Genomic DNA, 24,546 nt, shown 5'->3' with positions numbered 1-24,546 from the left:
GGAGGGGGGCAAGTCAGGAAATGACATCAGAGACTTGTGCGCCGGGGGTGGAGGGGTCCTCGGCGGGCCGGGCGGCGGGGGCGGGGGCCGGGGCGGGAGGACCTTGACGGAGGCTGTGGCCCAGCGGCCAGACGGGGGCCCCTTCCTGGGGGAGTTTCCTGCCGCGTCGGCCCTCCCGCTCTCCCCGCCCCCCTCTCGGGGCCGCTCCTTGTACGGTCTGGGCGCCGCGCTCTCCCCGCCCCTCTCTCCGCCCCCTGCTCCGCGGCCCTCCCCCGCCGGGACGGAGGCGGCGGCTCGGGGACCCGGGGCGCAGAGTCCGCGGACCCGGCGCGCAGGCGGCCACCGAGACGCGGCGCGCGCGCTCCGGCCCGCGGGGAGCAGCCGGGAGCCGGGAGCCGCGCGGGGAGGGCGCGGGGAGCCGGCCCGCGGGGGGTGTCCTCCGCCTCCGCCTCCGCCAGGCTCGGCGCCGCATCACCCGGCCCCCCACGCCCCGCAGCAGCCCGGCCTGGCCATGGCGGCCCCCCGCCCGTCTCCAGCGATCTCCGTCTCGGCGCCGGCTTTTTACGCGCCGCAGAAGAAGTTCGCCCCGGTGGTGGCCCCGAAGCCCAAAGTGAACCCTTTCCGGCCCGGGGACGGCGAGCCGGTGCCGGCGGCCGGGGCCCAGCGCGCTCAGATGGGCCGGGTGGGCGAGATCCCGCCGCCGCCCCCGGAAGGTATGCGGCCGGGCTGGGGGCTGGGGCTGGGGGGGCTGGACCCGGGCGGGCGCCGGCGGCGGGCAGGGGCTTAAGGGTTGGGGGGTGTTTGGAAATGTTGCAGCGGAGGGGGGCTGGGCGCAGCCACCCTGTCCCGAGCAGATGTTCTTACCTCATCGCGGAGCTCGTGGCCGGGAGCCAGGGCTCCTGGGACAGGTCCAAGTCCCCGCCTGGGGGTGGGAGGTGAGAATGCGGGGCGCGAATCTTGCCTCCGGGTCCGTTTCCCGAAGTGTAACGGGAGCTGCACCCCTCCTGCGCGGAGCCCCAATGCTCCCCCGTTTCCTTCCCGCACGCCCCGGGACCCTTGAGAGTTCTTGGGTGAGGGGTTAGCGCTGTGGAAGGAGAGGAACTTAGAGAATAGGGTAGAGAGAGGGGCGCCTGCTGACTGCTCTCTTTTCTCCTTCCTACTCAGACCTTCCCTTACCACCTCCTCCCCTCCTTGGGGATGGCGAGGACACGGAGGACACCCTGGGAGGTGCCTTCCCGCCGCCCCCTCCCCCAATTGAGGAGTCTTTTCCCTCTCCACCTCTGGAGGAGGAGATCTTCCCCTCCCCACCGCCTCCACTGGCGGAGGAGGGGGCCCCTGCGCCCCCACCACAGGTACGGGGCCTGGGAGGGGCAACTAAGCCGGGACACCCTGCGGGAAAGGAGGGGAGGGTCCTTTCTGACCCCCCCCCCCCCACACACACACACACACCTCTGCCCGGATGGGGGAATGGAGGACTGGGATGGGTGTTCTGACCCTTGACCTTCTAGCCCAGGGAGAAGGTGAGCAGTATTGATCTGGAGATAGACTCTTTGTCCTCCCTGCTGGATGACATGACCAGGAATGATCCCTTCAAAGCCCGGGTAAGGAACCGGAGAGGAGGAAAGGAGTGGGGACAGAACTGGGGAGAGCTGCACCCTCCTTCAACCACACTTCTCTCCCCCTGCCTCTCCCCTTGCAGGTATCATCTGGATATGTACCCCCGCCTGTCTCCACTCCATTCATTTCCAAGACCAGTACTAAGCCTGCAGCTGCGGGCACAGCGCCCCTGCCTCCTTGGAAGGCCCCTTCGAGCTCCCAGTCTGTGTCCCAGGCTCATGCTCAGGCTCAGCCTGTGAGCCAGGCACAGTTCCATGTGCAGCCTCATCCCCCACCCCAGGCCAAGCCTCAGGTCCAGCTCCATGTCCAGTCCCAGCCCCAGCCCCAGCCCCAGCCCCAGACTGTGCCTTTGGCTCACAGTCAGCCTCGAGGTCCCCCAGCCCCACCTCCAGCCCCTAAGTTTTCTCCAGTGGCTCCCAAGTTTACTCCTGTGGCTTCCAAGTTCAGCCCTGGAGCCCCAGGTGGACCCGGGCCACAGCCCAATCAAAAGTTGGGGCCCCCTCAAGCTCCCTCTTCCACTGGCACCGGCTCCCCTCAGCCCCCCAGCTTCACCTATGCTCAGCAGCGGGAGAAGCCCCGAGTGCAGGAGAAGCAGCACCCAGTGCCCACACCGGCTCCAAACCAAAACCAGGTGAGGCTGCGTGAGACACGGGTGCTGGGCACAGGGGATAAGTCAGGAGCCAGAGGACAAGGGCAAAGATGAGCAGGTGGGGATGGTGGGTTAGGAGTTTCCAGCCTCTAGGCTTGGACTGGTGGGACATGGTAAAGACAGCTCATCTGGCGCGCGGGGGCTGGCAGGGTCTGGGGCTTGGTGTGGCCTGATTGGGAGTGGGAGCGGCACAGGCTCTGACTTAGGCTGGGGGGGGGGGGGCGGTTTGGTGGACCATCCCTTCCGGCCTTCCCCAGTATGTTAGAGGGGAGGATGACCTCATCACCAGTCCAACCCTGGTGCTTCCCCCTTCTTGGATTCTTGAGTTAATCTCTCCTCCTCTGAGCACTCTCACTGCCTGAGGGTGATAAGAGTGGCCGCACTGGCTGAGCCAGCATCTGCTGGGTGCCAGGCACTGTGCTCTGTGCTCCGGAGGGAAGAGATCTCTCAAAGAGGTTAAGCCTGTGGGAGTCAGCTGGACCTGGGATAGAATTCCCAGCTCCCAGCTCACCACATCCTAGGCAAGTGAGGTGAACGTTGAGCCTGCTTCCGGCCTTGAAATAACATTATCCACCTCCTACGATGGTTGTGCAGCTCAAGGGAGCTGATGCATAGGGAGTGCTGAGGGTCTTTATCCAGCACGTGGGTGCCCCACGTTGAAAAACTCTCATTCCCACCTTTTAGTTCAGGAGCTGAGAGCTTCTGAGGTGAAGGGATCCCGACAGTCATCTAGTCCAACCAGCGACAGAGTGATCGGACAGCAGGAGTGTCTGTCTCTGTATGTGCAGGCACGGATGGGGCCGGAGGAGATGCCAAGTACCCAGGAGCTGTGTAGAATTCTGTGTTATATGTAGAAGCTGCAAACAAGGAGTCAGCATGGGAAAGGTGTCTGGTGCTGGTGTGCTCTGAGGGATGGTTGGACTTAAGAATCCAGAGAGGAGAGTGAAGGGCTCTGGGATTGGAATAGCGTGAGCAAAACTCAAGGGCACAAATTCACCAGAGTGTTGGGAGACTAGAAAGTAGAAGGTTCCTCTGGGAAGTTCTAGAGCCACCGAGAGGTAGGTGGGAGCTCGAGGGAGCCAGTCAGTTCTGGCAAATCCTTGGTAGCTTTCCAGTAGGTGTGTGAGTGGGTTGGAGGACCTGTGACAGCCATGCTTTTGGAAGCTTTTGGGGTAGTGTTTGCAGCCGAGGTGTGTACTAGAGGTTGGAGATTAGTGAGGGGATAAGAGCCGTCAAAGGAAATGCCTCTGGGACCTGGTAACCGATAAGCAGTTGGGAGAGGAAGGGGAGGGGTAAAAAAATGCCTGGGTGTGTGTGGGGAATGAGTGACAGTCATGCTGACCGAATAGAGAAGTACAGAAAGGGAAATGCTTTGGACGGGAAGGGAGGGGTCCAGCTGTCCGCATATTGAGCAACAGGTTCCAGGAGGACTTGCCTCCAGCTGGAACTGTCACTCAGTTAGACATGGAGGGCCAGGTTGTAGGAGAGGCCCAGGACTCAAGGTTGTCTTCAGGGCAGTGGTACTGAAGCAGCCCAGGGTGCTTGCACAGCAGGAGCCGTGGGCCTGGGAGGGACCTGGGTGATGCCCCCGCCGGTCAGGAGTGGGGGGGGGACAATGGCAGAAGGAGGAAGAGCGTCATGTCAGGATGGAATCTTGGGGGACAGATGTGACGGCTGAGGAGCCCTTCGGTAGGGGTTTGAGGAGGATGAGGACTACAGGAAGGTCACAGATTTGACTATTTGCAAGTCACCTGAGGCCGTGGGATAGTCCATTTGTGCCCTTTGATGGGGACAGTGAAAGGAGCTGTGGACTGCATGGGCGGTGAGGAAACAAGAGTTTCCAGAGTGGCCTGCTCTGGGGGGTTGGCAGAGTTGGACTAGGGCAGGGCCTGTGTGTGTGTGTGTGTGTTTTTCAACTTGGGGGACAGGGGCTCAGGTATGTGTGTAAACACAAGAGGAAGAAGCTGGTGCAGGGGTGAGAGGTGCCTGAGAGTAGGGGCTGCTGCTCCATGGAGTCTGGAGGAGAAGAGGTGATGGCCCCCCTGCCGTGGCGATCCCAGAGAGCAAGGACAGGATCATTGCAGTGTTTCTGTGGAGAGGAGGAACACTGAGGGAGCGCGAGCTGGCCAGCTTCCATCTTCTCAGCCATGTAGGCGGTGAGGTAATTGGTGAGAGCGAGGGGCTCGGGGGGATGGAAATGTTTGAAACAACTGCTGTGGGGAAGGAAGGCCACTGGGAACCCGCAGGAGCTGAAAGCCAGACAGCCGAGCTGTGAGCTGAGCTGCGAGCTGCGGATGACCGGGGCTGAGGTCACCCGGGCCCTGCAGTGTTTTGTGTTTTGTGAACTCACTCTGCAGCCTCTCTGCCTACTTCTGTAGCCTGAAGGCAGGAACAGGAAGCGGGTGGTGTGGCCTGGGCTGAGATTGGTCCAGATAAGTGATGGTGGCTCAGGGTGGCTAGAGTGCTGGGAGAGCCTTGTAGACATAAGATGATCATGGCCTTCTGTGTGTCTGCATCTCCAGGCAGCACAGCTCTGGATGCAGGGGGTGGGGGTGGGGGGGCCAGGCTGAGGTGGGGGGGAGGGGGGAGAGGAGTCAGTGGGGGGAGGGGGAGGGTGGCTGTGGGAGGAGGTAGGTAGCTGGTAGGAGATGGAGACTCCAGGTGTTACGGGAATGAAGGCATGGGCAGGCAGAACCTTTAGTGACCACAGTCCTATGTGGACTTTTCCATTAATGCAAAACCAACTACTGTTCCTATCGAAGTGTCTCATGGTAATGCTGGTGGAGTCAGACAGTGCCTATGGTGCTTCCCCCTGGTACTTGTCAGGGTCCTGCAGTGCCCCCAACCTCATCCCACCCCCATCCCCAAGGTCTCTCAGGATCCCCTAAAGAGTGGGATCCCCAGTTGTGGGCTGGCCTAAGATAGGCCCTTCCCTGAGGCCTCCAGGGGAGGAAGTGAGGTCAGGAGGGACCCTGGACCTCTGTGTGGAGGGCTGGGGGCTGGGCTGCTGCAGACAGCTGTGGGGTTTAACCTGTGATTCCTGCCTGTGTTGTATCCTCACGCTGACAGAGCAGCTCAGCAGCAGGCGGGACGGGTAGGTGTGTGCGCACCTGGGTGTGCAGCCCCTCGTGCCGACCTCTCCTGTGGGGGGCCATGTCCCAGCATGCTCTGTGGAGTTGATGCGTGGCCTGGTGTGTCCGGTGCTTTCAGTGACCTGAGCTGCTGTGTGCGTGGCCTCCGTCCGCTCAGTCATTTTGGCCTGTGTGTGGCTGCCCAGGGGCGTTTGAGCAAAGGGGGTGGAAGGTCGTCCCCTCCCCCTTATCCTGGGGTCTGGGAGGGGTAGAGAGGAGCTTTCAGGGTCCAATCTGAGCACCTGGGAAGCGGGAGGGGAGTTAGTCCTTCCTGGACGAAAGCAGGTAAGCTGGTTGGGGAATGCTCTTGGTGGGGGTGACCCTTGAGAAGGTATTAAGAGAGTGTTGGGGTTTCAGGTGCGCTCCGCTGGGGCCCCCGGACCCCTGAGTCTGAAGGAGGTGGAGGAGCTGGAGCAGCTGACCCAGCAGCTCATGCAGGACATGGAGCATCCGCAGAGGCAGAATGTGGCCGTCAGTGGTGAGCCCTCCGTCCCCTTGCTGGGATGTCTGTCGTGTGTGTGTGTGTGTGTGTGTGTGTGTGTGTGTGTCTCCCCTTCCTTACTGTGCTAGCCATTCCTGTGGCTCCACTCCCTCTTCGAGGAAATCAGCTGACTCCCATTTATTTATCTTCTTTGGCCTTCGCAGAATCCTGTGGCCGGTGTCACCAGCCCCTGGCGCGTGCACAGCCTGCGGTGCGCGCTCTGGGACAGCTGTTCCATATCCCCTGCTTCACCTGCCACCAGTGTGAGCATCAGCTGCAGGGACAGCAGTTCTACAGCGTGGAGGGGGCCCCCTATTGCGAGGGCTGCTACACTGTGAGTCAGGTTTGGGGCTGAGGGCCACGGTGGGGCTCAGCCAGGGGTTGGGGTGCGGACGTGTGGAGACCTGCCTCGGCAGCTGGCTGTCGAGTACAGTTCCCTGCCAATCTCCTACTGCTCCCTCCTCAGGACACCCTGGAGAAGTGCAACACCTGCGGGCAGCCCATCACGGACCGCATGCTGAGGGCCACGGGCAAAGCCTACCACCCTCAGTGCTTCACCTGCGTGGTCTGCGCCTGCCCCCTGGAGGGCACCTCCTTCATTGTGGACCAGGCCAACCGGCCCCACTGCGTCCCCGACTACCACAAGTGAGGACCCGCCACTACCTTTGGGGCCGGCCATGGCTTGTCTGGGAGCCAGGCTGCCCCTCTGACCCCAAGACAGCGCCAAACCCCTGGTCTGGTTTTCTGGCCGCATGTCCTGTTAGAGGGCAGGGACGAGTTCATGGGGACTAAGTTGTCCAGGAGCCTGAAAGCTAGGTAGCAAGTCTTGCTCCCGGCGGTCCCCCGGCCCTTGGCTCCCTGAAGCTTCTGGTTGTGGTCTGGGGTTTGGCGCCATGTGCGGGAGGGACTTCATTTCACTCAGGCCGGGCTGTAGATGCTCCTTTGGAGGTCAGTTGTTAGGAACTCTGGTTCCCCCTGGAAAGGGTTTATAAGGTGGCTCCTTTCTCAGGCCAGCAGCAAAAGCCTGTAAGGTATCTAGAGGGTGGTACAGGGACCCCACAGAATCTGGCTCCCACCTCTGTGTTTGAGGGGTGCATTTTTAGGATTCCACCTTGAGTGGCCAGGGCTTCATGTCCCTCTGTACCTCCCAGCAATCGGGCAGAGACACCTGCGTGGTGGTGGTGGTGGGGGGGGGGGACACGGGACTAGAGTCAGGGGTCCAGGGATGGGACCAGCAGGGCCCCTCTGGGTGTGCTTTCTGCAGGATGGATGTGATGGGGTGAGGACCTGGTGGTAGTTGGTTTGGGTTGGGTGGGTTTTGGGAGAGCAGGGTGGCTGGTCTTAGGCCTTTCTGTTGGGCTTCCTCTACCTTGAGATGTGGGGAAGGTGGGCAGAGAAGTCTGCCTGTTGCCATGGCACCACCGTCTGCTCTCCCTGCGCTCTGGGGAAAGCACGGGTGCCTCTCCCCACATCCCGACGTGTACCGCCTTGCTGCCCTCCAGGCAATACGCGCCCAGGTGCTCTGTCTGTGCAGAGCCCATCATGCCCGAGCCCGGCCGGGAGGAGACTGTGCGAGTGGTGGCTCTGGACAAGAACTTCCACATGAAGTGCTACAAGTGTGAGGTCAGTGTCCCTGGGGGCTGGGGGCTGGGGGCTGGGGACATTATTCACTGGCCAGGCGGTGAGCAATGCCAGCCTGCAGTTTTGAGGGTGATCAGTGGCAATGTCCAGGCCCACCCAGCCCGGATGCTTTGGTCACTGCAGGAAGCTGGTAGAGGGGTGTCTGTGGAGTCACTTAGTTGCAGATAAGCCAAGATAGGAGACGGAGCAGTGGCAAGGAAGGGTGCCATGCTTTGTGGTGACCAGCCTGGGGTCTCACTGAGACTCAGAAGAGAGGAGAGTGAGAACGGAGCTGAGACATGTGGGAATGGCCCCACATTCTTTATTGGGATGGGTGCAGCTCTATCCACTGCCCATCCTCGTCCTGGATGCCTAGGGGACAAAAGTGAACGTGGGGGATGAGTAGGGTTGTGGGGGCACAATGAGGATATCAACTCTGAGCTATTGAGCACTTGGCCTCGCTAAGGTAAAAGTGGGGGAAGGGGCGGTGTGGGGTGCACAGGGGCCCTTCCCATCAGGGGGTTCTTCCACTTTCTCCTAGGACTGTGGGAAGGCTCTGTCCATTGAGGCGGACGACAATGGCTGCTTCCCCCTGGATGGCCACGTGCTCTGCCGGAAGTGCCACACTGCCAGAGCCCAGACCTGAGTGAGGACCGGCCCCTTCCTCACTGGGAGTTCATTCTCCGTCAGTGGACCACCCACAGAGACCATCCTGCTCCTCCACCGGCCCCGCCCCGGGTTATTTTTTTGTCTAGCCCCTCCCTCCATTCCAAACCCCACCCAGTATCCCAAGGTCCCTGATCCAGGGGCCCAACAGAACCCAGGATGCAGAGTCCCGGTTCTGGGTTTCTAGTCTCCTCTCCCATCCTGCAGGGACCTCTCACCACCCTTCAGATAACCCCCCCCCTCTGAGGGTCGCCAGGTTGAGCACTGCTGCTTTCACTGCTGCACAAATGCCCTCAGCTGCCCCCCTTCTCCCCCCAAGCCTCTACTATGGTTGCCGAGGGCGAGTCCCCTGAGCCCCCGGGGAGGCTGGGCTGGGCTCACTGGCCTGGACGTTCCTACCTGCCCCCATGCTGCCAGGTTGTGGCTACAGCTACAAATAAAAAACCTTGTTTTCCAGAATTCTTAGCAGTGGACTCTTGTGCTACAAATGGAAGAGACGGAGGGATAAAAATAAAACAGGGGTCCAGGTGAAAACTCAGCTCCTGTTTACTTATAAAAATATATATATGTGTATAACTATATATATATATATATTAAACCCTCTTCCCAGAACGGTGATTTAGACCCCAACCTCCCTTTAGAAAACGAAGAGGCTCCCAGGCTCCAAAGGCAAGTTTCTCAGGGAAGGGTGGGCCCGAACAGCACCAAGGCCCTGTAGGCTGAGGGAAAGGACTTGAGTGACCCTGGCCCCATCCTTACTTCCTGAGGACAGGACGGGGGAGGGGAGGGCTCAGTCCTTGAATCCCTGAATACTGCAAAGAATGCGCTTCTGGTGTCCCGGCAGCGTGATCCCCATCTGCACCAGGTCCCTGTGGTCAAGGAAAGGGGTTCGTGAATGTGCGGGCTCCAACCTCAGCAACCCTCCCCTGCCAGGTCCCCAGGGTCCTCACTCGGCCGTCAGGTCCAGCACACACTCCATGGTGTCCAGCCCAGCTGAGCGGAAGTTCAGAATGTAGCGTTTCATGCGGATGGACTCCAGCCACTCGGGGACGCTTCGATAGGGGATCCCGTCTGAGCCGCTCAGGCTGGGCAGGCGAAGGGTTACCCTGTGGGATGGGACGGGGGCTCTTTCAGTCATGTGAGGAGGGGGAAGGGGCTGTCCTCTGCTTTCCTGAAAACTGGGCCTGGCCTGTGAGCATCTGGGGCCAGCATTCAAATTGGTGTCTGGGCACAGAGATTATCGAGACTTTGCAGATTAGCCAGGCCATTGTCTGTGAACCCGTTTCCTGGCCTGTTTCCTGGCGCACTCACAGCCGAGGGCAGGCTGACCATGCTGGGGGAGGTGGCAGCCCTGAAAAGTTTCCCAACACAAGGTTACCATCAGCCCATCTCTTCCGGGAACAGATCATCTCTCCCAGCTGAGAAGCAGCAGAGCAGGAGAGCAGAGGCCCGGGCCTGGGTGTGGTCCTGCCTCCAGGGTGGCCCCTTGAGTTCTGGGAGCAGCCCTGATTGCCACCTCCAACCTTGGCTGTTACTCTTGCACTCTGACACCCACAATACAATGAGCGTTCCTGTATGAAAGCCAGCCGGAGCCAAAAACCATTAGCAAAGTAAATCTACTGGGGGAAGCATATCCAACATTCCAGAAAGATTAGCACATGCCGTCTCCAGAGTACAAGGGAGTTGTGCTCCAAAAAGATAGTTGCAAAAGTTGGAACTTGGAGCACATTTTCTCCCAGAAACAAGGTTATATATGGTGGTTTGATACAGAGGCCAGTACGCCAGGGCTGGTTTGCCCGATAAAGCATGCGAAGTCCAGCCTTGCCAGTCTCCCACCTTCCCTGGCCCCACCAGTTCCTTCTCTACATCCTGCCAATGTTTTCAGTAAAATGCAATCCTGACCATGTTCCTCTCATGGGCAGGTTTTTTTTTTGTTTTTTTTTTAAACTGGTCAATAGTTCTCTGTGCTCAGGATAATGTCCAAACTTCTCAGCAGAGCATGTACTGACCCTCCATGTATTGACCCTCCTACCTCTCCAGCTTTGTCTCTGGCCCCTATTCCTGAACTGGGTGCTGATGTCACCCTGAATTATTTGCAATCAGCCCACCCGCAGCTCCCCAAACCTATGCTGGGCAGCACGTGATCTGGGAGCCTTTCCAGGAAACTCGGTCTACTGTCCATCACTTACCAGAGTCTGTCTCCCCACCCCAATGTAAGTGACCCAGCTTCCTGGAGCAGGTGTCAGGTGTCAGCCTTGCTTATACTTGCTTCCCATCTCACTGTTTGCTTCCTGTCTTCTATCAAACTACAGCTGTCAAGGGTGGGACCAAATCTTCATCAAGGTGGCCACTCCCCCGGGTTGCACACTGCAGTTATGCCTCCTGTGCTGGACTCTGCCCGGAGGTTGGCAGGCCCAGCACGTGGTGGGTGTGGCTGAAATGCCCATTTCCATTCTAGGTCTGCCCTCCAAATCCCATCGTCCTCCCCAGCGTAGTTACTTGGGATCAAAGTTGGCCATGGTCCGCAGGGTGTGAGGGGTGCTCAGCAATCGCTCCAACTGTGTCTTTAGCTGGTGGAAGTGGGGCCGATGGTCGGGGTTGTAGGCCCAGCAGTTCTTCATCAGTTCGTAGAGAGCAGCAGGGCAATCCACAGGAGGGGGCAGCCGGTACCCATCCTCGATGCTCTTCATTACCTGTGGCAAGCGAGAGGCGAGGGAAGCCCGAGGTAGGAAGCTAACCTGGCAGCCCCTAAGAAATCTCTGTTCGTGCGAGATCATTGCAAAGGAGCCTCTAGACTTGTATACATGCATATAAGTACAACCAATGGACACAAAACTCTGGGGAGGGAGGGTATGTTTGGGGAAGGGGGGGCAATGTTAAAATATGTACACAGATAATAATAAAAAATGTAAAAAAAAAAAAAAAAAGGAGCCTCTAGATTCCCTCATCCCCACCCCTGAGCACTAGGAAGAAGCACAGGGTGTGAGGCAGAGAGGACCAGAGGGAAGAGAAGTGCAGAAAGACTGGGTGAGGAAGAAGTAAGGCTATGTGCAGGAAGAGCCACGGGAGGATTTGGAGAGAAGACCACTGTGGGGAGTGCCCGGGCTCACCTCCTGATTGCTCAGCTCCCCGTAGGGCTTGTCCCCAAAGCTCAGCACCTCCCACATCACAATCCCGAAGCTCCACACGTCACTGGCCGTGGAGAAGATCCGATTGGCAATGGCTTCAGGTGCTGTCCAACGGATGGGGATCTTTCCTCCCTAAAAGGGCACGTAGGACAGAACGGGGATGTGTTTCGGGGCACGGAGGGTGGCCACCATGAAGTCACTGTGTCCACAGGAGCACGCGTCCTGTATCTGCTGTAGAGCTGTGCCTGTATGCACGGCATGAAATAGTGTGTGCACACGTGTACACGGCGAATAAAGGGCTCTCACCTGAGTTTCGTAGGTCCCATCCTTGTTGTTCAGGAGACGGGTAAGGCCAAAGTCAGACACCTTGCAGCACAGGTTCTGACTCACTAAGATGTTCCTGGCGGCCAGGTCCCGGTGGACATAACTGTGGTCACTGAGGTAGGTCATGCCAGACGCAATGCCCAGCAGCATGGCCACCAGCTGCGCAGGGACCAGCTGGTCCTCCCGCTCCTGTAGCAGGATGAAGGGGAGAGGTTAGGGAATGGGCAGAGTTGCCTCTTCCCAGACCAGGGATTCATGGTGCACCCCCCTTCCCAGCTGGTCCTCTGCCCTCCTCACCCGCAGGAAGGCATCCAGGGCTCCGTTCTCCATAAACTCCGTGATGATCATGATGGGTTTCCCTGAGACACAAAGCAGGTCACCATGGAAGCCTTCAACCCATCTCCACCCAAAACCACCAGAACCAGGTTTCCTACCCTTGGCAAAACAGCTTCCCTCCACTTCCTGTGGTCTCACCCCTTCTCCCCTTCCTCGCCCCCACCACCCCCCTGCCCCCACTCATGGAGACCAATCCTCATACTCTTGGTCACAACGCCTTCAAGGCGCAAAATGTGTGGGTGGTTAAACTGGCCCATGATTGTTGCCTCTCGAAGGAAGTTCCACCACTGGCCGTCTGGAGATGTGTCCTTCAAGGTCTTAATGGCCACAGTCCTGCAGTCCTGGCTGGGGATTCTCAGGGTCCCTTGATACACTTCCCCAAACTCTCCTGGGTGGAGAAAGAAACGGAATCATGGCCCAGGGCACTATCAGGGGGGTGGATGACACCCTCTAGTCCCCCAGCTCTCTTTTCTTCTCTGGATCAGACACCTGGTGTGCCCTTTCTGGGACAAGGGCTCGGCTAACATTCCTGGGGAAGGAGGCAGGAGTCCAGGACAGAAGTACATTTCGGTAACCTGTTCAGCTAACCCCCTGTCTCCTGGGTTAGCCCGGTTCTCGGAGAACAGTAGGTGCTCAGTAAATGTTGGGTCCATGGGCGCTGTGCTGTTGTGCTGGGCTGTGTTCGTGAAGGGCAGAGCACAAGTGACCAGAGAGGCTGACCACTGCCACTCTCTTCCCCGAGTTCCTCTGGACAAGCTTGGCTGGCGTGGCCGCACAATCAGCAAGGACACTGCCAAGCTTTGTTCTCTGCTCAGTTCCATTTCCCCTGGTGACCCAAGGGATCAGGGCAGCCCAAGGACACTGGGCCCTGGTCGGGTAGAATGTGGAGTGAGGGAGGCTCTGAACCCCTCCCCCGTTTGGGAACCATCTGAGAAGAGCCTGATCCTGGATACAGTGACACCCCCTGCCCCCAGCCCACCTCCCATTGACAAAGATGATGTGTCTAATGCTCTTTATCAAAAGCTCCATAACCACAGTCCATCCAAGTAATGCATGAGGCAGGCTGTGTATGAGGTGGGGGCTATTCCAGGACACTCAATGAGGGGGCTGTGACCACAGCAGTTCAAGGAGACAGGGTCAGGCAGAGAGGAACTCATCTGGGAACTCTGGGGCCAGAGGAGAGGCCAGCGGGGCTCCGCAGGGAAGGCCAGAAGGAAGTGGCTCTGTGCTGCCACCTAGAGGAAACAGCAGGGCTCACCTTCCCCTATGACAGTGTCCACAATCAGCCAGGCTGGATCCAGCTCCTGGGTGAAGTCCAGAGCCCCCAGGGCTGGGTCCTCATACATCATGGGTTCTGCCAGGAGGTCCACGTAAGGCTTCAGCCTCTGCTTGTCCCCTGCGGGGAGAACAGGGAAGGCTCGGCCCCAGAAGCACCAACTGCAGGGCTCAGGAGTAAGGGGAGAGGGGCTGGCAGCAGACCTCGAACTTCTTCTTGTTCCCTGAGGAGTCCTGTTTTGGCTGAAGTGGGAGAAAGTCTCTATCCTCAGCAATGAAGCCTCCACAGCCAGCTTTTCTTCCTCCTGTCTATGCGCAAAGCTCCTGTGTCCTCGCCCTCTGAGGCCCAGAGCAGCGGGCCAGAACCCAGACCCAAGAGTGTTCTCGGCCTCAAGTGCCCCAGCCTTCCCCTGGCTCGTTGACCCAGGCTTCACATGCCTTCCCTCCTCCTCGCCTCTGCTTACCATGCTCCTCCAGTCACTCGCGCCTCAGTTCACATTCCCAGGCAGACCTCACTCCCGCCCCATTACTTGGACCGGCTGCGGACTCCCCTATTTGGGGACACTTAATGAGGTGACCAGCAGGGAGCCCATATGCCTTGGAGGACTTCAGGGAACCTGCCAAGCAATCCCCTTTCCACCCAGCCTCAGCCCAGACCACGGTGGGGGGGGGCTGCCCAGAGCCCGGGTACAGTGGCACCAACAGCTAACAGGTAATTGCACAGAGCCTCTGGGGCACCATCAGTAGAAAGTTAATTAACCAAAGTTAATTAGGTAGCAAAACACGAGAAGCCTAAAGACAATAGAGCTCACTTGTGCCCTCAGAATTGAGTTCCTTGGTTCTATCCCAGGGGCACCTCCCAACATATATGCAAGTGCAGACACACACACACACACACACACACACACACACACACACACATGCACGCGCGAACACACAGCTGCTCCTAGCTCACCTCTGTTCACATTAGTGACACGATCAAGCCGCCTCTGCTGCTGTCGCTGTCGACGTTTCCTGCGGATGAGGGTAGGGGTGCGGACAATTTATCCGGGGTCGCAGAACCACACCAGGGGCCCGATGGCCTTGGCTGAGTTCCCCCCAGGGTGCAGGGTGAAGGTGGGGACACAGTGGAGCTTTGGTGCAGGGGTCTTCAAACTATGGCCCGCGGGCCACATGCGGCCCGCAGAGGAGTCTGATCCGGCCCGCCAGGTTTTTTGGGCAGTGAGCGCAGCCGAGGTGTTACAGTAGGAATTAGTAGTTCATATAGTCCGGCCCTCCAGCTCTCTGAGGGACCGTGATCTGGCCCCCACTTTAAAAAGTTTGAGGACCCCTGTGTTAGGGGGTGGGAGGGTCCTTGGGGCTGCATTCAGGGCCCTCTAACCAGACAAGGGTCCCAGGGTGGTAGCTGGGGAGGGGCAGGAGCAGCACCTGGAACGGAAGACAAACATCCCGAGCAGCAGCCCCACGCCCAGCAGCACCCCGAAGATGATGGCCACGATCTCGCCTCCACGCAGGCCCTTGGAAACTGTGGCGACAGGTGAGGAAGTCGGGGGGTCAGAGTCCACGGGGACGAAGAAGTCCAGGGAGACAGGTGTGTGTGTGTGTGTGTGTGTGTGAGAGAGAGAGAGAGAGAGAGAGAGAGAGAGAGGGAGGGAGGGAGAAAGGAAGGGAGGGAGGGAGAGAGGGAGGGAGGGAAGGAGAGAGAATATGTGGAAAGGGCTGCCACAGAGGTCTGGCTTAGGCTGCCTGCGGCTGGGCCTTTAGGAGATCTGAGGGTGTTGTGTCAGAAGTATCCAGTGTCGGGAAGGTGTGTGTGAGAAGGCTGGTGTGAGTCTGCCCCGAAGCAGCTTCTGCGTGTGCTTGTGTGCATGCGTGCATGTGTAGAGAGAGAGGAAGGGTCACTGACTGGAACAGGGTCTCAGAAGCCTCCCTGGGTCGACAGGTGTCTGTGTGTTTGGGGCAGAACAAAGGACAAGCCACCCACCTGGTGGGCTGGTCCGAAACTCATGGTCAGGGGAGAATGGGCCGGGGCCCAGCGGGGTCAACATTCGGACCCTAACGATGTACGTGGTGTCTGGCTGCAGATCAGTCAGCAGGACCCAGGGTTCTGGAACCGTCTGGTGCCGCTCTTCATTCTGTGGGTGGGGGACTCAGGTTGAGTGGGCTGGGTGGAGCCAGGCCTGGTGGAGGTAAGGGGCGGTCTTGGGAGCACATGGGAAGGGGGAGGGTTGGTAAATAGTCAGGGCAAGGACATGGAGATTCTCACCTGGTTCAGCACATGTAGTTCATAGGTCAGGTTCCCGCCAGGGCTGCGGGGTCGGGACCCCGCCCAGGTCAGCTCCAGCTGCCGGGGCTCCTTCCTCACCAGCCTCAGGGACAGGCCTCCTGGTGACTCTGTGAGTCCAGAGGGAGCCGGCGCATGTGGAAGGAAAGAGGAAATGACTTGAGAAGCTGTTGGATGGCTTCCGGCCCCTCCATGTGCTCTTGCCCCTCCCCGGGCTCCTCACCTGTGTGCCCCATGTGGACGCTGAGCCAGGCGCGGGAGGGCTTAGCACTGCCCAACCCTGATACTCCGTTGTGGGCTTCCACGTGGAAGGTGTAGTTGGCGAAGGGTTCGAGGCCCTCGACGCGCACAGCAGGTGCGGTGAGCTCGCTGGCCCCCGGGGAGAAGTGCACGTTTCCCGCACAGGGCTGGCAGGGGCCTTCACCTGGCACTGCTCCCCGACACTGAGAACACCCCACACTGTATCTCACATCCTGGCGCCCCCCCAAGTCTGCTGGGGCTGCCCAATGCAGGGAGAGCTGGGTCCCCAAAACAGAGAAGCTCAGGTTTTGAGGGACTGAGGGGGGACCTGTGGGAGGAGAGGGGCCATCAGTAGGAGCCCAAGCTGCTGGCTCCCCACCGCCCCGATTCTTGAAGTCCCCCAAAAGCCACAGGAAACTTTACTATGGCTCTCCTTTCTCCCGGGGGGAGAAGGGCCAGGGGAGAGTCTTGAAGTGATTGATTCAGTGCCCAATACCCGATCAGCTCTGGGCAATGCCAGCCTAACCCGGGCTGAGCAAGGGGCCTGCACCTCCTCGCGGATGGCCAGGCCCTGTGCCAGGACTCACGTGTGCACGCTGCCTGCGGGCCCTCCCCAGGGGCTCGGTAATGGCCACTCTCACAGGCACAGATGGTGGCCCCCTCAGACTCGGCCAGGCTGTGTTGGGGGCACTTGAGACAACGGGGTGAGTCCACATTTGCCCGGTAGGAGCCGCCTGGGCAGGCTGGAGAGAGAATGAACAGAGCTGTGGTTGTCCCATGCTTTTCCAGGTAGAATCGCACCCTCCCCTCACCCCTGTAGTGGAAACACCCCTGCATGTGTCTCTCTGGGGCCCTCAGACACTCACCCAGTTACATAATCTCTGTCCCTCCCGCCCTTGGCAACTTGGACACTGTCTCCCTCCCCCAAGACCCTGCAGGTTGTCACCACCTCTCCTTGAGCCTCCTTACCGTGGCATCTCTCTCCGCCTTCCTCATAGCCAGGCTCACAGTGGCACCTCCCCACTGGCACCAGCCACTCGCCTTCAGAGCTGCAGTGCATGCGGGGCGCTCCCGAGGGGCTGGCCTGGGCGTGGGGCAAGCAGGTCCCCGCCACTTCTACCAGCCTGGTAGGTGTAGGGAGAGTGTCAGGGAACCGGGCTAAGCCATGCACGGCCTCAGGGCAGCGCTGGTAGAACACCCTCACGGACACTAAGGCCACACAGGCCCCCGGGTTGTGGAAAGCGAGGTAGAGGCCGCGGCGGGTCAGGAGGCCCAGGGAGCTGCGCTCCGTGTTCATTTTCACCAAGCCCGAGGCAAGGTCCCGGATGGTGAAGCTCTCGTCTGCAGCCACCGTGGTGACCTAGGGAGAAGGCGGGGGCAGCAGGGAGCGATCACACAGCAGAAGCGACTGCTTGCTGAGTGCTTTACAATTACACAGCCGTAAACCGGGCGCTGGTTCTGCGTGAGCTACTGAGCTAAGCCTATGCTACCGAGTCCACGCGGTGACCCTCTGAGGTGGGATGAACAGCCATCCCCGTCTAACCGCTGAGGAGACCGAAGCTCAGAGAGGTTCAAGACCTTGTCTGAGACCACACAGCTGGGTCTGGAACCTAGGCAGTGGGGCTACAGCTCATATGACTCCTGCCATTTGAAGTTGTGGCTCCCACCTCTGTGGCAATGGGGTCATCAGTTATAAAGTGAGTCACGATTAATTTAGTACTAATCACAAACTTGACAGCAGCATCTCTTGGGGAAACAAATGTGAGTACATCCTATAATCGTATGCTCCTAAGTCTCTAGCACTTCAGCATATTTTTTTGGAGTAGGAAAGGAAGGGGCGATAGGAGAGAGAACCTGCAGGGGACTATCTTCCGACAAAACTAACAATACTCCTGGGGATGGGGCGTGCAGGATGGCGTGGATACTAATGGAAGAAGCTGAAATACCTCTCCCCTGCCTCCATCAGGCCGTTACCTTAGCGGATGCCTGCAAAACCTCTGCAGTTGACGAGGCTGGCACTATGATCTCTATGCTAAGACAAGGAAAAAGCTCAGAGACGTTGAGTACTGCACCCAAAACCGGGACACAGCAGAAAGGACACGCAAATCCAGTTCCTCTGAACTCCAGTCCCACTGTCTTTTCTATATCTGACACCTAGACCCTCTTCCTGTTCCTGGCACCGTCTCTTTTTCTTAGCTGAGTGGGCACATGGAAAGGAGTGAGTCAGAGATCAGAGTTAGGACCGAAATGGCACCGCGGAGTGAAAGTACCTTCTGGAACATGGCCCGTCGGAGCTGAATGCCCACGTCCTGGTCACTCTCCATGAACAGGAGGTTGAAGGTCTCCTTGCAGCCCAGAGGCCCGGCTCCCCCAGGGAAACTCTTACAGTCCCGCACGGTGAACTGAAGCTCCACGTAGACTTGAGAAGCCTCCTCCCCCCGGTAGATCCAGTTGGAACGGAGCCAGTGGTCAGTGTCTCCTCCTCCTTGTACTGCGCAGTCTTGGTACATGTAGAGGGGCGTCCCATTCAGCATCTGCTGCATCCCACTCCACTGCCAGAGGAACATCAAAGTCACATTCCCAGGCACCATCTATCTTCTACTCCCAAACCCCCGTTTTCTAGATGTGACGGTGGGAGGTCTGTGTCAAAGCCCCCTAGGTTCACACTATTTGTCCTGCCTGCTCTCCACCCGTCATCCCTAGGAAAGTAGGTTAAGTGTTAGGGTCAGGGATTTATTTGGATATAGGACAGGCAATACAATACCCCCTTCACCTCCCTAGCCAGCCATTGTCCCTTCTGTTAGCCCACCCCAGGTGCAAGTGTCTGAACACCAATGTTGACCTATATCATCAGTAGAGCTGTAAAGTACCGCAAGGACAGACTTTTATAGGAAAAGCTTATTCACAAAGCCTTTCTGCCTACTTGGAGAGCAAGAGGCAGCAAAAAACTTTTCTGTATAAGGGAATCTCTGTCCTCGCTGGTGTGGCTCAGTTGGTTGAGCACCCTCCAATGTACTGAAGAGTCACTGATTCGATTCCCAGTTAGGGCACATGCCCATGTTGTAGCTCGATCCCCACTGGGGGACGTGCAGGAGGCAGCTGATCTGTTTCTTTCTCACATCGATGTCTCTCTCTTCCCCTTCCTCTCCCTCTGAAGAAAAAAAAAAAAAAAAAAAAAAAAAAAAAAGCAACAACATATTTAAAAAAAACAACAATAATAAGGGAATTTCATCCTCTCTAACATGTATTCCAGGAATGGCCACCATTGAAATCAGCAACTCTAAGACATCCTCCCCTTTAATTTCTTTTACATTAAAAGAATTTTTAAACTTTGTTAATAATGGCTAGTTCTAATATCATGCTTCCCATGGGCTAGTCACAGTTACAAGCACTTCCAATGAGGAAACTGAGTCACAGCCAAGTTAAATGACTTGCCCAAGGCACTCGGCTATTATGACGCAGAACTGGGATGTGGACCCAGGCCCTCTAGGCTCCTGAGTTAATACTATTAATTATTATGTCTTTATGTGATTAATATAAAAAGTCAAAGGACAAACATTTGCATATATTAAAAAGTGAAAGTTCTCCCATGCATCCACTCCATTGCCAGAGGAAGCCACTCTTAACAATTGGGAGTAAAATTTTACAGACAATTTTCAGTACCTCACAAGCATGTCCAACTCTTGGCCAGCGGGTTTGAATGCTTGTGTCTTAATGTTTTACTAAGTGAGTATGTGTTCAACATAAATGTGTTTTTTTAAATATACACGTGTTATTCTGTAAGCTACTTTTTGTTTTTTGAAAGCTGTCCACATGAGTATGTATAGATCTTCCTAATTCTTTTCAGCAATCCATTAAATACTGTCCATTGTATAGATGTACCAGAATTTATTTAATCATTCATCTATGGTTGTATATTTAAATAGCTTCTAGGGTGTTTTTTATTTGTTTGTTTGTTTGTTTGTTTTAGTAACCATGTACAAATTTCTATCAAAACTCTATAGAATTGCTGTATCAAAGCAGTTCTACAAGATAGTGCCAAACTGTCCTCCAAAAAGGCTTTATCAGTTTATACTTCCACCAACAGTACCTAAGAGCTCATTTTCTCCAAAGCTCATCAACACTAGATAGTAATAATGTTCTTACTTTTGGCCAGTCTTGTGAACAGGACATAGCTTCTTGCCATTTTAATTTACATTTTTTTGAGATGAGGTTGTACGTTTCTCTTTTATTCACTGGCTATTTGTATTTTTTTTAAAACTATATTTTATTGATTTTTTTACAGAGAGGAAGGGAGAGAGATAGAGAGCTAGAAACGTCGATAAGAGAGAAACATAGACCAGCTGCCTCTTGCACACCCCCTACCGGGGATATGCCCGCAACCAAGGTACATGCCCTTGACTGGAATCAAACCTGGGACCTTTCAGACCGCAGACCGACGCTCTACCACTGAGCCAAACCGGCTTCGGTAGCTATTTGTATTTTTAAGCAATTATCTGTTGTCTGATATTCTACTGTATAAGTTATTTATAATGGAATTAATTGGGGTGATCTATTGTTATCTTTTGATTGTTCATTTGGATGAATTAAAAAAAATATTATAGACATTAATCATTTGCTTGAAATGAATGTTTCAAATATTTTCTCCCTGTCATACCACTTTATTTTGCTAATATCTTTGATGTTGACATTATTTAACATTTTTCTACAATAACATCTATAATCTTTCCCTTTAGGGTTTTGGAGTTGTGTGCTTTGTTTGGTTAGCTCTCCCATCCCAAACTTATAAAGATATTCTATATTTTCTCCTAATGTTTTTGTAGGCTTGGTTTTTAGGTCTAGATTTTAATCTCCCTAGAATCTATTATTTTTTTGTTTAGTGTGGAGATGTAATGTTGCTTTTTTATTTAATTATAGGCATCCAATTGTCGAGTTAGTGATGATTTTATACTTTCCACATTGATTGATAATTCCAATGCTATCACACACTAAAATCTCATATAGGTGGACTTGTTTTTTGAACTTTCTATTCTGTTCCATTGACCTGCGTATTCTTGTGCAAGGACACACGCTTTCATTATAGTTGCTATATAATGTGTTCCGGTGTCTGGGCAAACCTCCCATTTTATTCTTCTTTCTTTAAAATAAATATTAGCTATTTGTATTTCCCCTGCTGTCTGAACCTTAGAAACTCCGAAATTCTGTATTTTGCTTGAAACCCCCTTATTTTATAAAGAAGAGACTACGAGGCCCTTACCTGAGAAAGTTCACTTTCCCAAGGGCTTTCACTCCATTATAAAGCAAGGGCACTCATGGCTACTCTCAGCTCTGGGAAAGGAATTTGGGATGGCGTGGGGCAGGAGCAGAGTTTTGCAGTAAACTAGGTAATTCACAGATTGGGCAAGAGGTGTGGAAGCACTGAAGCTGGGAGGATAGGAGGCACCCAGCGCCAGTTTGTAAGAGGCAGCTGTGACAAGGAAGCCAAGTGTAAGGCACGCATGCGGTGGCGGGCAGGTGGGAGGGTGGTGGGTAATGTGCAGCTCATTAGCTCGCCTGCAGCTGGAGCCAGGAGAAGCAGATGTCCCCAGCTGTACCTCGCCTCTCCTCGTTCCAGCGGTGAGCTGAGCGAGAGGGAGAAACAGCTGCCCAGGATCAGCCGCAAGGATCCTTTCACTTATCACTCAGGCGCTGCTGGCTGCTACGTGTGTACATTCTGGGAAGCCTGGACCCGAGTGTGTGTTTTGAAAATACGATGAGGAGGAGAGAGGACAAGGAAGACAGTGGGATTGTGTAACTGCTGCTGTCTTTTCTTGTCCTCCCAGTGCTGTTTAGCCTGAGCTTCGAAAGGCACCTGGCTTCCACTCTGGCCCAATTAGGGAAGAGTTATTTGGGTGGAGGTGGCAGGGGCACAGCGAAGGCCCGTGGGAGCCAGCAGGTGGACCTGTAGCCTCATTGTGGAGTGATTAGCTGGTTTATGAGACGAGGCGCCTATTAGGGTTGGCCTTATCCAGGATTTTCCAAGCAGCCCCTCCTGTAGGATACATTATGGTTTAGACTATTAATTCTAATTACAGGCTACTCTGTGGGAGAGCTGAGATTGAGCCAGGACCCTAGGACCCAGAGGGAAGGAATGCAAGTCACACCAACCCCAGAAATAGAAGCCGATTCCTACTGGACTTGAAAAGGGAAAAGGGAGTACCCAGAGAACAGGGTGTAGGACCAGAGGGAAGGGAGACCTAAGGAGAGTCCTGGAGGCTGAGGAATCTGGGCTGGCTTCCCATGGTTCCTGGACAGGCTTGCAGAGAGGCCAGCGTGTTCTGCGGGACTCACGAGATCCTACCTCTGCTCACTGGGTTTTAGGAATATTGAAGGGACTTGGAGCAGACTTAAACAGCTGGAATGCATGGCGTGCCTGCACTGGGGAGGATGGAGGAAGTACCACGGGCTGTGGGACTTTTACTGAGGCAGCTTCTAATTTTGGGGAGTCACAGACCCATTGAAGGATTTGATGAAAACTCTGGTTCTCCTCTCCAGAAAAAAAAAAAAACAAACACAAAAAAACAAACAACCAAAAAAAAAAAAAACGTCCACACACATACACAAATTTCACCACTTGGAACCGATTTGTGCAACTCCATGCGAATGAATGGACCTCAGATTGAGGATACTTCTCTGTTTTGTCTTAAACATCAGCCATCCCCAGGATGGTCCTGTCTCTCCCCAGATGGTCCTCAGGGGTATTCAGTCCCCTCCGGCCCCCAATCACTGGGGCAGAAAGGGGAGGAGCCAGGCATGGAAGCATTCTCCATGGGGTGAAGTCTGACCCCCCCACCCCACCATGCCCCATTCAAAAGGCTCTCTGAGTCATCTCCCCTCCCCCTCCGAGAGGAGACACTTCCAGTTTTTCCTGCTCTTTTCTCTGTTCCTCCACCCACCTCTCCACCCCATTTCCCACTGGCCCTCAGCCTTGAGCCATCCTCAGCCTTGAGCCATCCCTCCCCTGACACTTACCCCATCCTCGGGATCCAGCAGCCAGCCCAGCTCGCCCTGTGCGGTGCTTGTGTCCATCAGAGTGACTGAAGGTGGGGAGGAAAGAGGCCTGTCACCTCGGGGGAGGAGACCCCACAGGTGCAGCACACATTCCTCGTCCTGGGCCCCCAGCCCCTCAGGCTCCCACACCCTGTTTCTAACAGCTTGGGCTTCCGGAGGCTTAGGGGAGTGAAGAGCTCCAGGGAGAATAGCCCGTTGTCCTCTAGAGTGTGAGTTGTCCTCTAGAGTGTGACCCGAGGAAGGCAAAGCGGGACAAGGGTTGGAGGGCTGGATCTTTGACCCAAGGCAGGAAGCATTAGGAAGAACTGCTACAGAAGACTCGCACCCTGTCACTCAGCGGGGGAGCCATCAGCTGCAGATGGAAGGGTGCATGGGTGAGACAGTTGCTCAGCCCCTGGGGGTCCTCAGAGGTGGTTCCTGGAGAGGAGGCTCCCACCACTGGCAAAGGGTCTGCTCTGCTTGTGACTGGGGTTGTGGAGTGGAGGTCAAGGCACAGCTCTGAGTCTAGAAAGTCGGGGTAGCAGGGCTGGAAGAACTTGACCTCCTACACCCTGAATTCCAACCCTTCCCCCAGAGGCAGGTCTCTCTGTCACCCGGCTTAGGTTGACAATAAGGCAACTTCCCACCTCGGACTTCAGAGTGTTCCGATCTCTGGGTTGGGCACCTGAGGCTGGGACTATCTGGGCACAACCCCCTTCTCCACCCTCACCCCCATCCCCCGCATTGCTGGGGTGGGGGGTCTGGACGCTGCTGCTGCTCGCACCCCACCCCCAGGCGTGAACGGCTGTCCAGCGGGGGGCGGGGATGACTGGCCCGTGAAAGCAGCTGTTTGGGGTCAAAGACCAAAGATTGGCCTGGCCAGTCGATGCCCTGGCGACGCATAAAACGGGAGGGAGCGCTGGAGAGGGGCGCGCGGAGCGGCCTGCTCAGGAATGCCGGCTGGAGGAGGCGGGTGCCAGCCCGGCCAGGGGAGGGGGGTCGGGGGTCGGTACCTTCCTTGGCGCGCGCCCCCGGGGGCAGCGGGGTGCAGAGCAGCAGCAGCAGCAGCAGCAGCCCGAGCCCGAGCCCCAGGGGCCAGCGCCACTCCATGGCGCGGGGCCGGGACCCGGGACAGTGGCCCGCACGCACGGCTGGCCCAGGGCGCGAGGACTGAGCGAGCCAAACAGGCCCAGAGGGGGCGGGGGGCGGGGCCGGCGCGGGGGGCGGGGCCCCGGCCTCACCTGGATCACCTTCTTAAAGGGGCAGCAGCCCGGCAGGAAGGAAACTTGTTAGACAGGTAATAAACTTCAAAAAAAGCCGGAGGCGTCTTGCCTGGAATGAGACTGCCCTGCCGGCGCCGCCTAGTGGGTGGGATTAGGATGGACTCACCCATGCCTAGTTCTCACCCTACCACCACCCCAACCTGGATCCCGCCTTTACCCTGGTTCTACCTGGGACTTGAACTACACCCCTGTAGCCTTCCCTCTCCCTTTCTTTCTTTCTTTCTTTCTTTCTTTCTTTCTTTCTTTCTTTCTTTCTTTCTTTCTTTCTTTCTTTCTTTCTTTCTTTCTTTCTTTCTTTCTTTCTTTCTTCCTTCCTTCCTTCCTTCCTTCCTTCCTTCCTTCCTTTTTTTAAAGCCATGAGAGTTGCAGTGAGAATTAATATATTTTATTGATTTTTCACTAAACAGAGAGGAAGAGAGAGGGATAGAGACAAACATCGATGAGAGAGAAACATCGATCAGCTGCCTCCTGCACACCCCCCAC

The 24,546-nt window shown here is 56.3% G+C and overlaps 2 protein-coding genes across 3 annotated transcripts; one reads left to right on the top strand and one right to left on the bottom strand.

Annotated features, from left to right (window-relative positions):
- The first annotated feature begins 258 nt into the window (after window positions 1–258).
- On the top strand, window positions 259–8,623 carry ZYX (zyxin). The gene is made up of 9 exons (XM_084896505.1): window positions 259–713; window positions 1,165–1,352; window positions 1,509–1,601; window positions 1,700–2,248; window positions 5,755–5,875; window positions 6,043–6,212; window positions 6,345–6,523; window positions 7,381–7,501; window positions 8,040–8,623. Exons 1-9 carry the CDS (start codon window positions 512–514, stop codon window positions 8,142–8,144), a joined length of 1,728 nt encoding a protein of 575 aa, XP_084752631.1. The 5' UTR covers window positions 259–511; the 3' UTR covers window positions 8,145–8,623.
- EPHA1 (EPH receptor A1) lies at window positions 8,238–23,926 on the bottom strand. Of its 2 annotated transcripts, XM_084896493.1 has the most exons (19): window positions 23,794–23,926; window positions 22,763–22,827; window positions 18,022–18,303; window positions 16,721–17,111; window positions 16,339–16,494; window positions 15,735–16,079; window positions 15,494–15,621; window positions 15,212–15,362; window positions 14,656–14,752; window positions 14,183–14,241; window positions 13,211–13,348; window positions 12,155–12,340; window positions 11,914–11,975; window positions 11,599–11,805; window positions 11,275–11,424; window positions 10,664–10,857; window positions 9,115–9,270; window positions 8,924–9,033; window positions 8,238–8,645 (listed from the first exon to the last, which is right to left on the bottom strand). In XM_084896493.1, the coding sequence occupies exons 1-18, from the start codon at window positions 23,888–23,890 to the stop codon at window positions 8,955–8,957; spliced, it is 2,943 nt and encodes a 980-aa protein (XP_084752619.1). In that variant the 5' UTR covers window positions 23,891–23,926; the 3' UTR covers window positions 8,238–8,645; window positions 8,924–8,954. The 2 variants fall into 2 exon arrangements, with proteins under 2 accessions (XP_084752619.1, XP_084752618.1); XM_084896492.1 differs by lacking the exon at window positions 8,238–8,645 and having other exon boundaries at window positions 8,687–9,033.
- Window positions 23,927–24,546: the final 620 nt, after the last annotated feature.

This window comes from Pipistrellus hanaki (assembly GCF_964339955.1).
Source record: "Pipistrellus hanaki genome assembly, chromosome: 10".
NCBI lineage: Eukaryota > Metazoa > Chordata > Mammalia > Chiroptera > Vespertilionidae > Pipistrellus > Pipistrellus hanaki.
The sequence above is the reverse complement of the archived record's forward strand: the minus strand, read 5'-3'. Positions and strand labels throughout refer to the sequence as shown.

Bases quoted from the DNA above. Each gene is read 5' to 3' on its own strand.
- ZYX (XM_084896505.1), top strand. From the start codon at position 512: ATGGCGGCCCCCCGCCCGTCTCCAGCGATCTCCGTCTCGGCGCCGGCT. The intron at 2,249-5,754 runs GTGAGGCTGCGT...TTGGGGTTTCAG, and splicing joins CGGCTCCAAACCAAAACCAG to GTGCGCTCCGCTGGGGCCCC. The intron at 5,876-6,042 runs GTGAGCCCTCCG...TGGCCTTCGCAG, and splicing joins GCAGAATGTGGCCGTCAGTG to AATCCTGTGGCCGGTGTCAC.
- EPHA1 (XM_084896493.1), bottom strand. From the start codon at position 23,890: ATGGAGTGGCGCTGGCCCCTGGGGCTCGGGCTCGGGCTGCTGCTGCTG. The intron at 22,828-23,793 runs GTACCGACCCCC...CCCCACCTTCAG, and splicing joins GGGGGCGCGCGCCAAGGAAG to TCACTCTGATGGACACAAGC. The intron at 14,753-15,211 runs GTGGGTGGCTTG...CTGTCGCCACAG, and splicing joins GTTTCGGACCAGCCCACCAG to TTTCCAAGGGCCTGCGTGGA.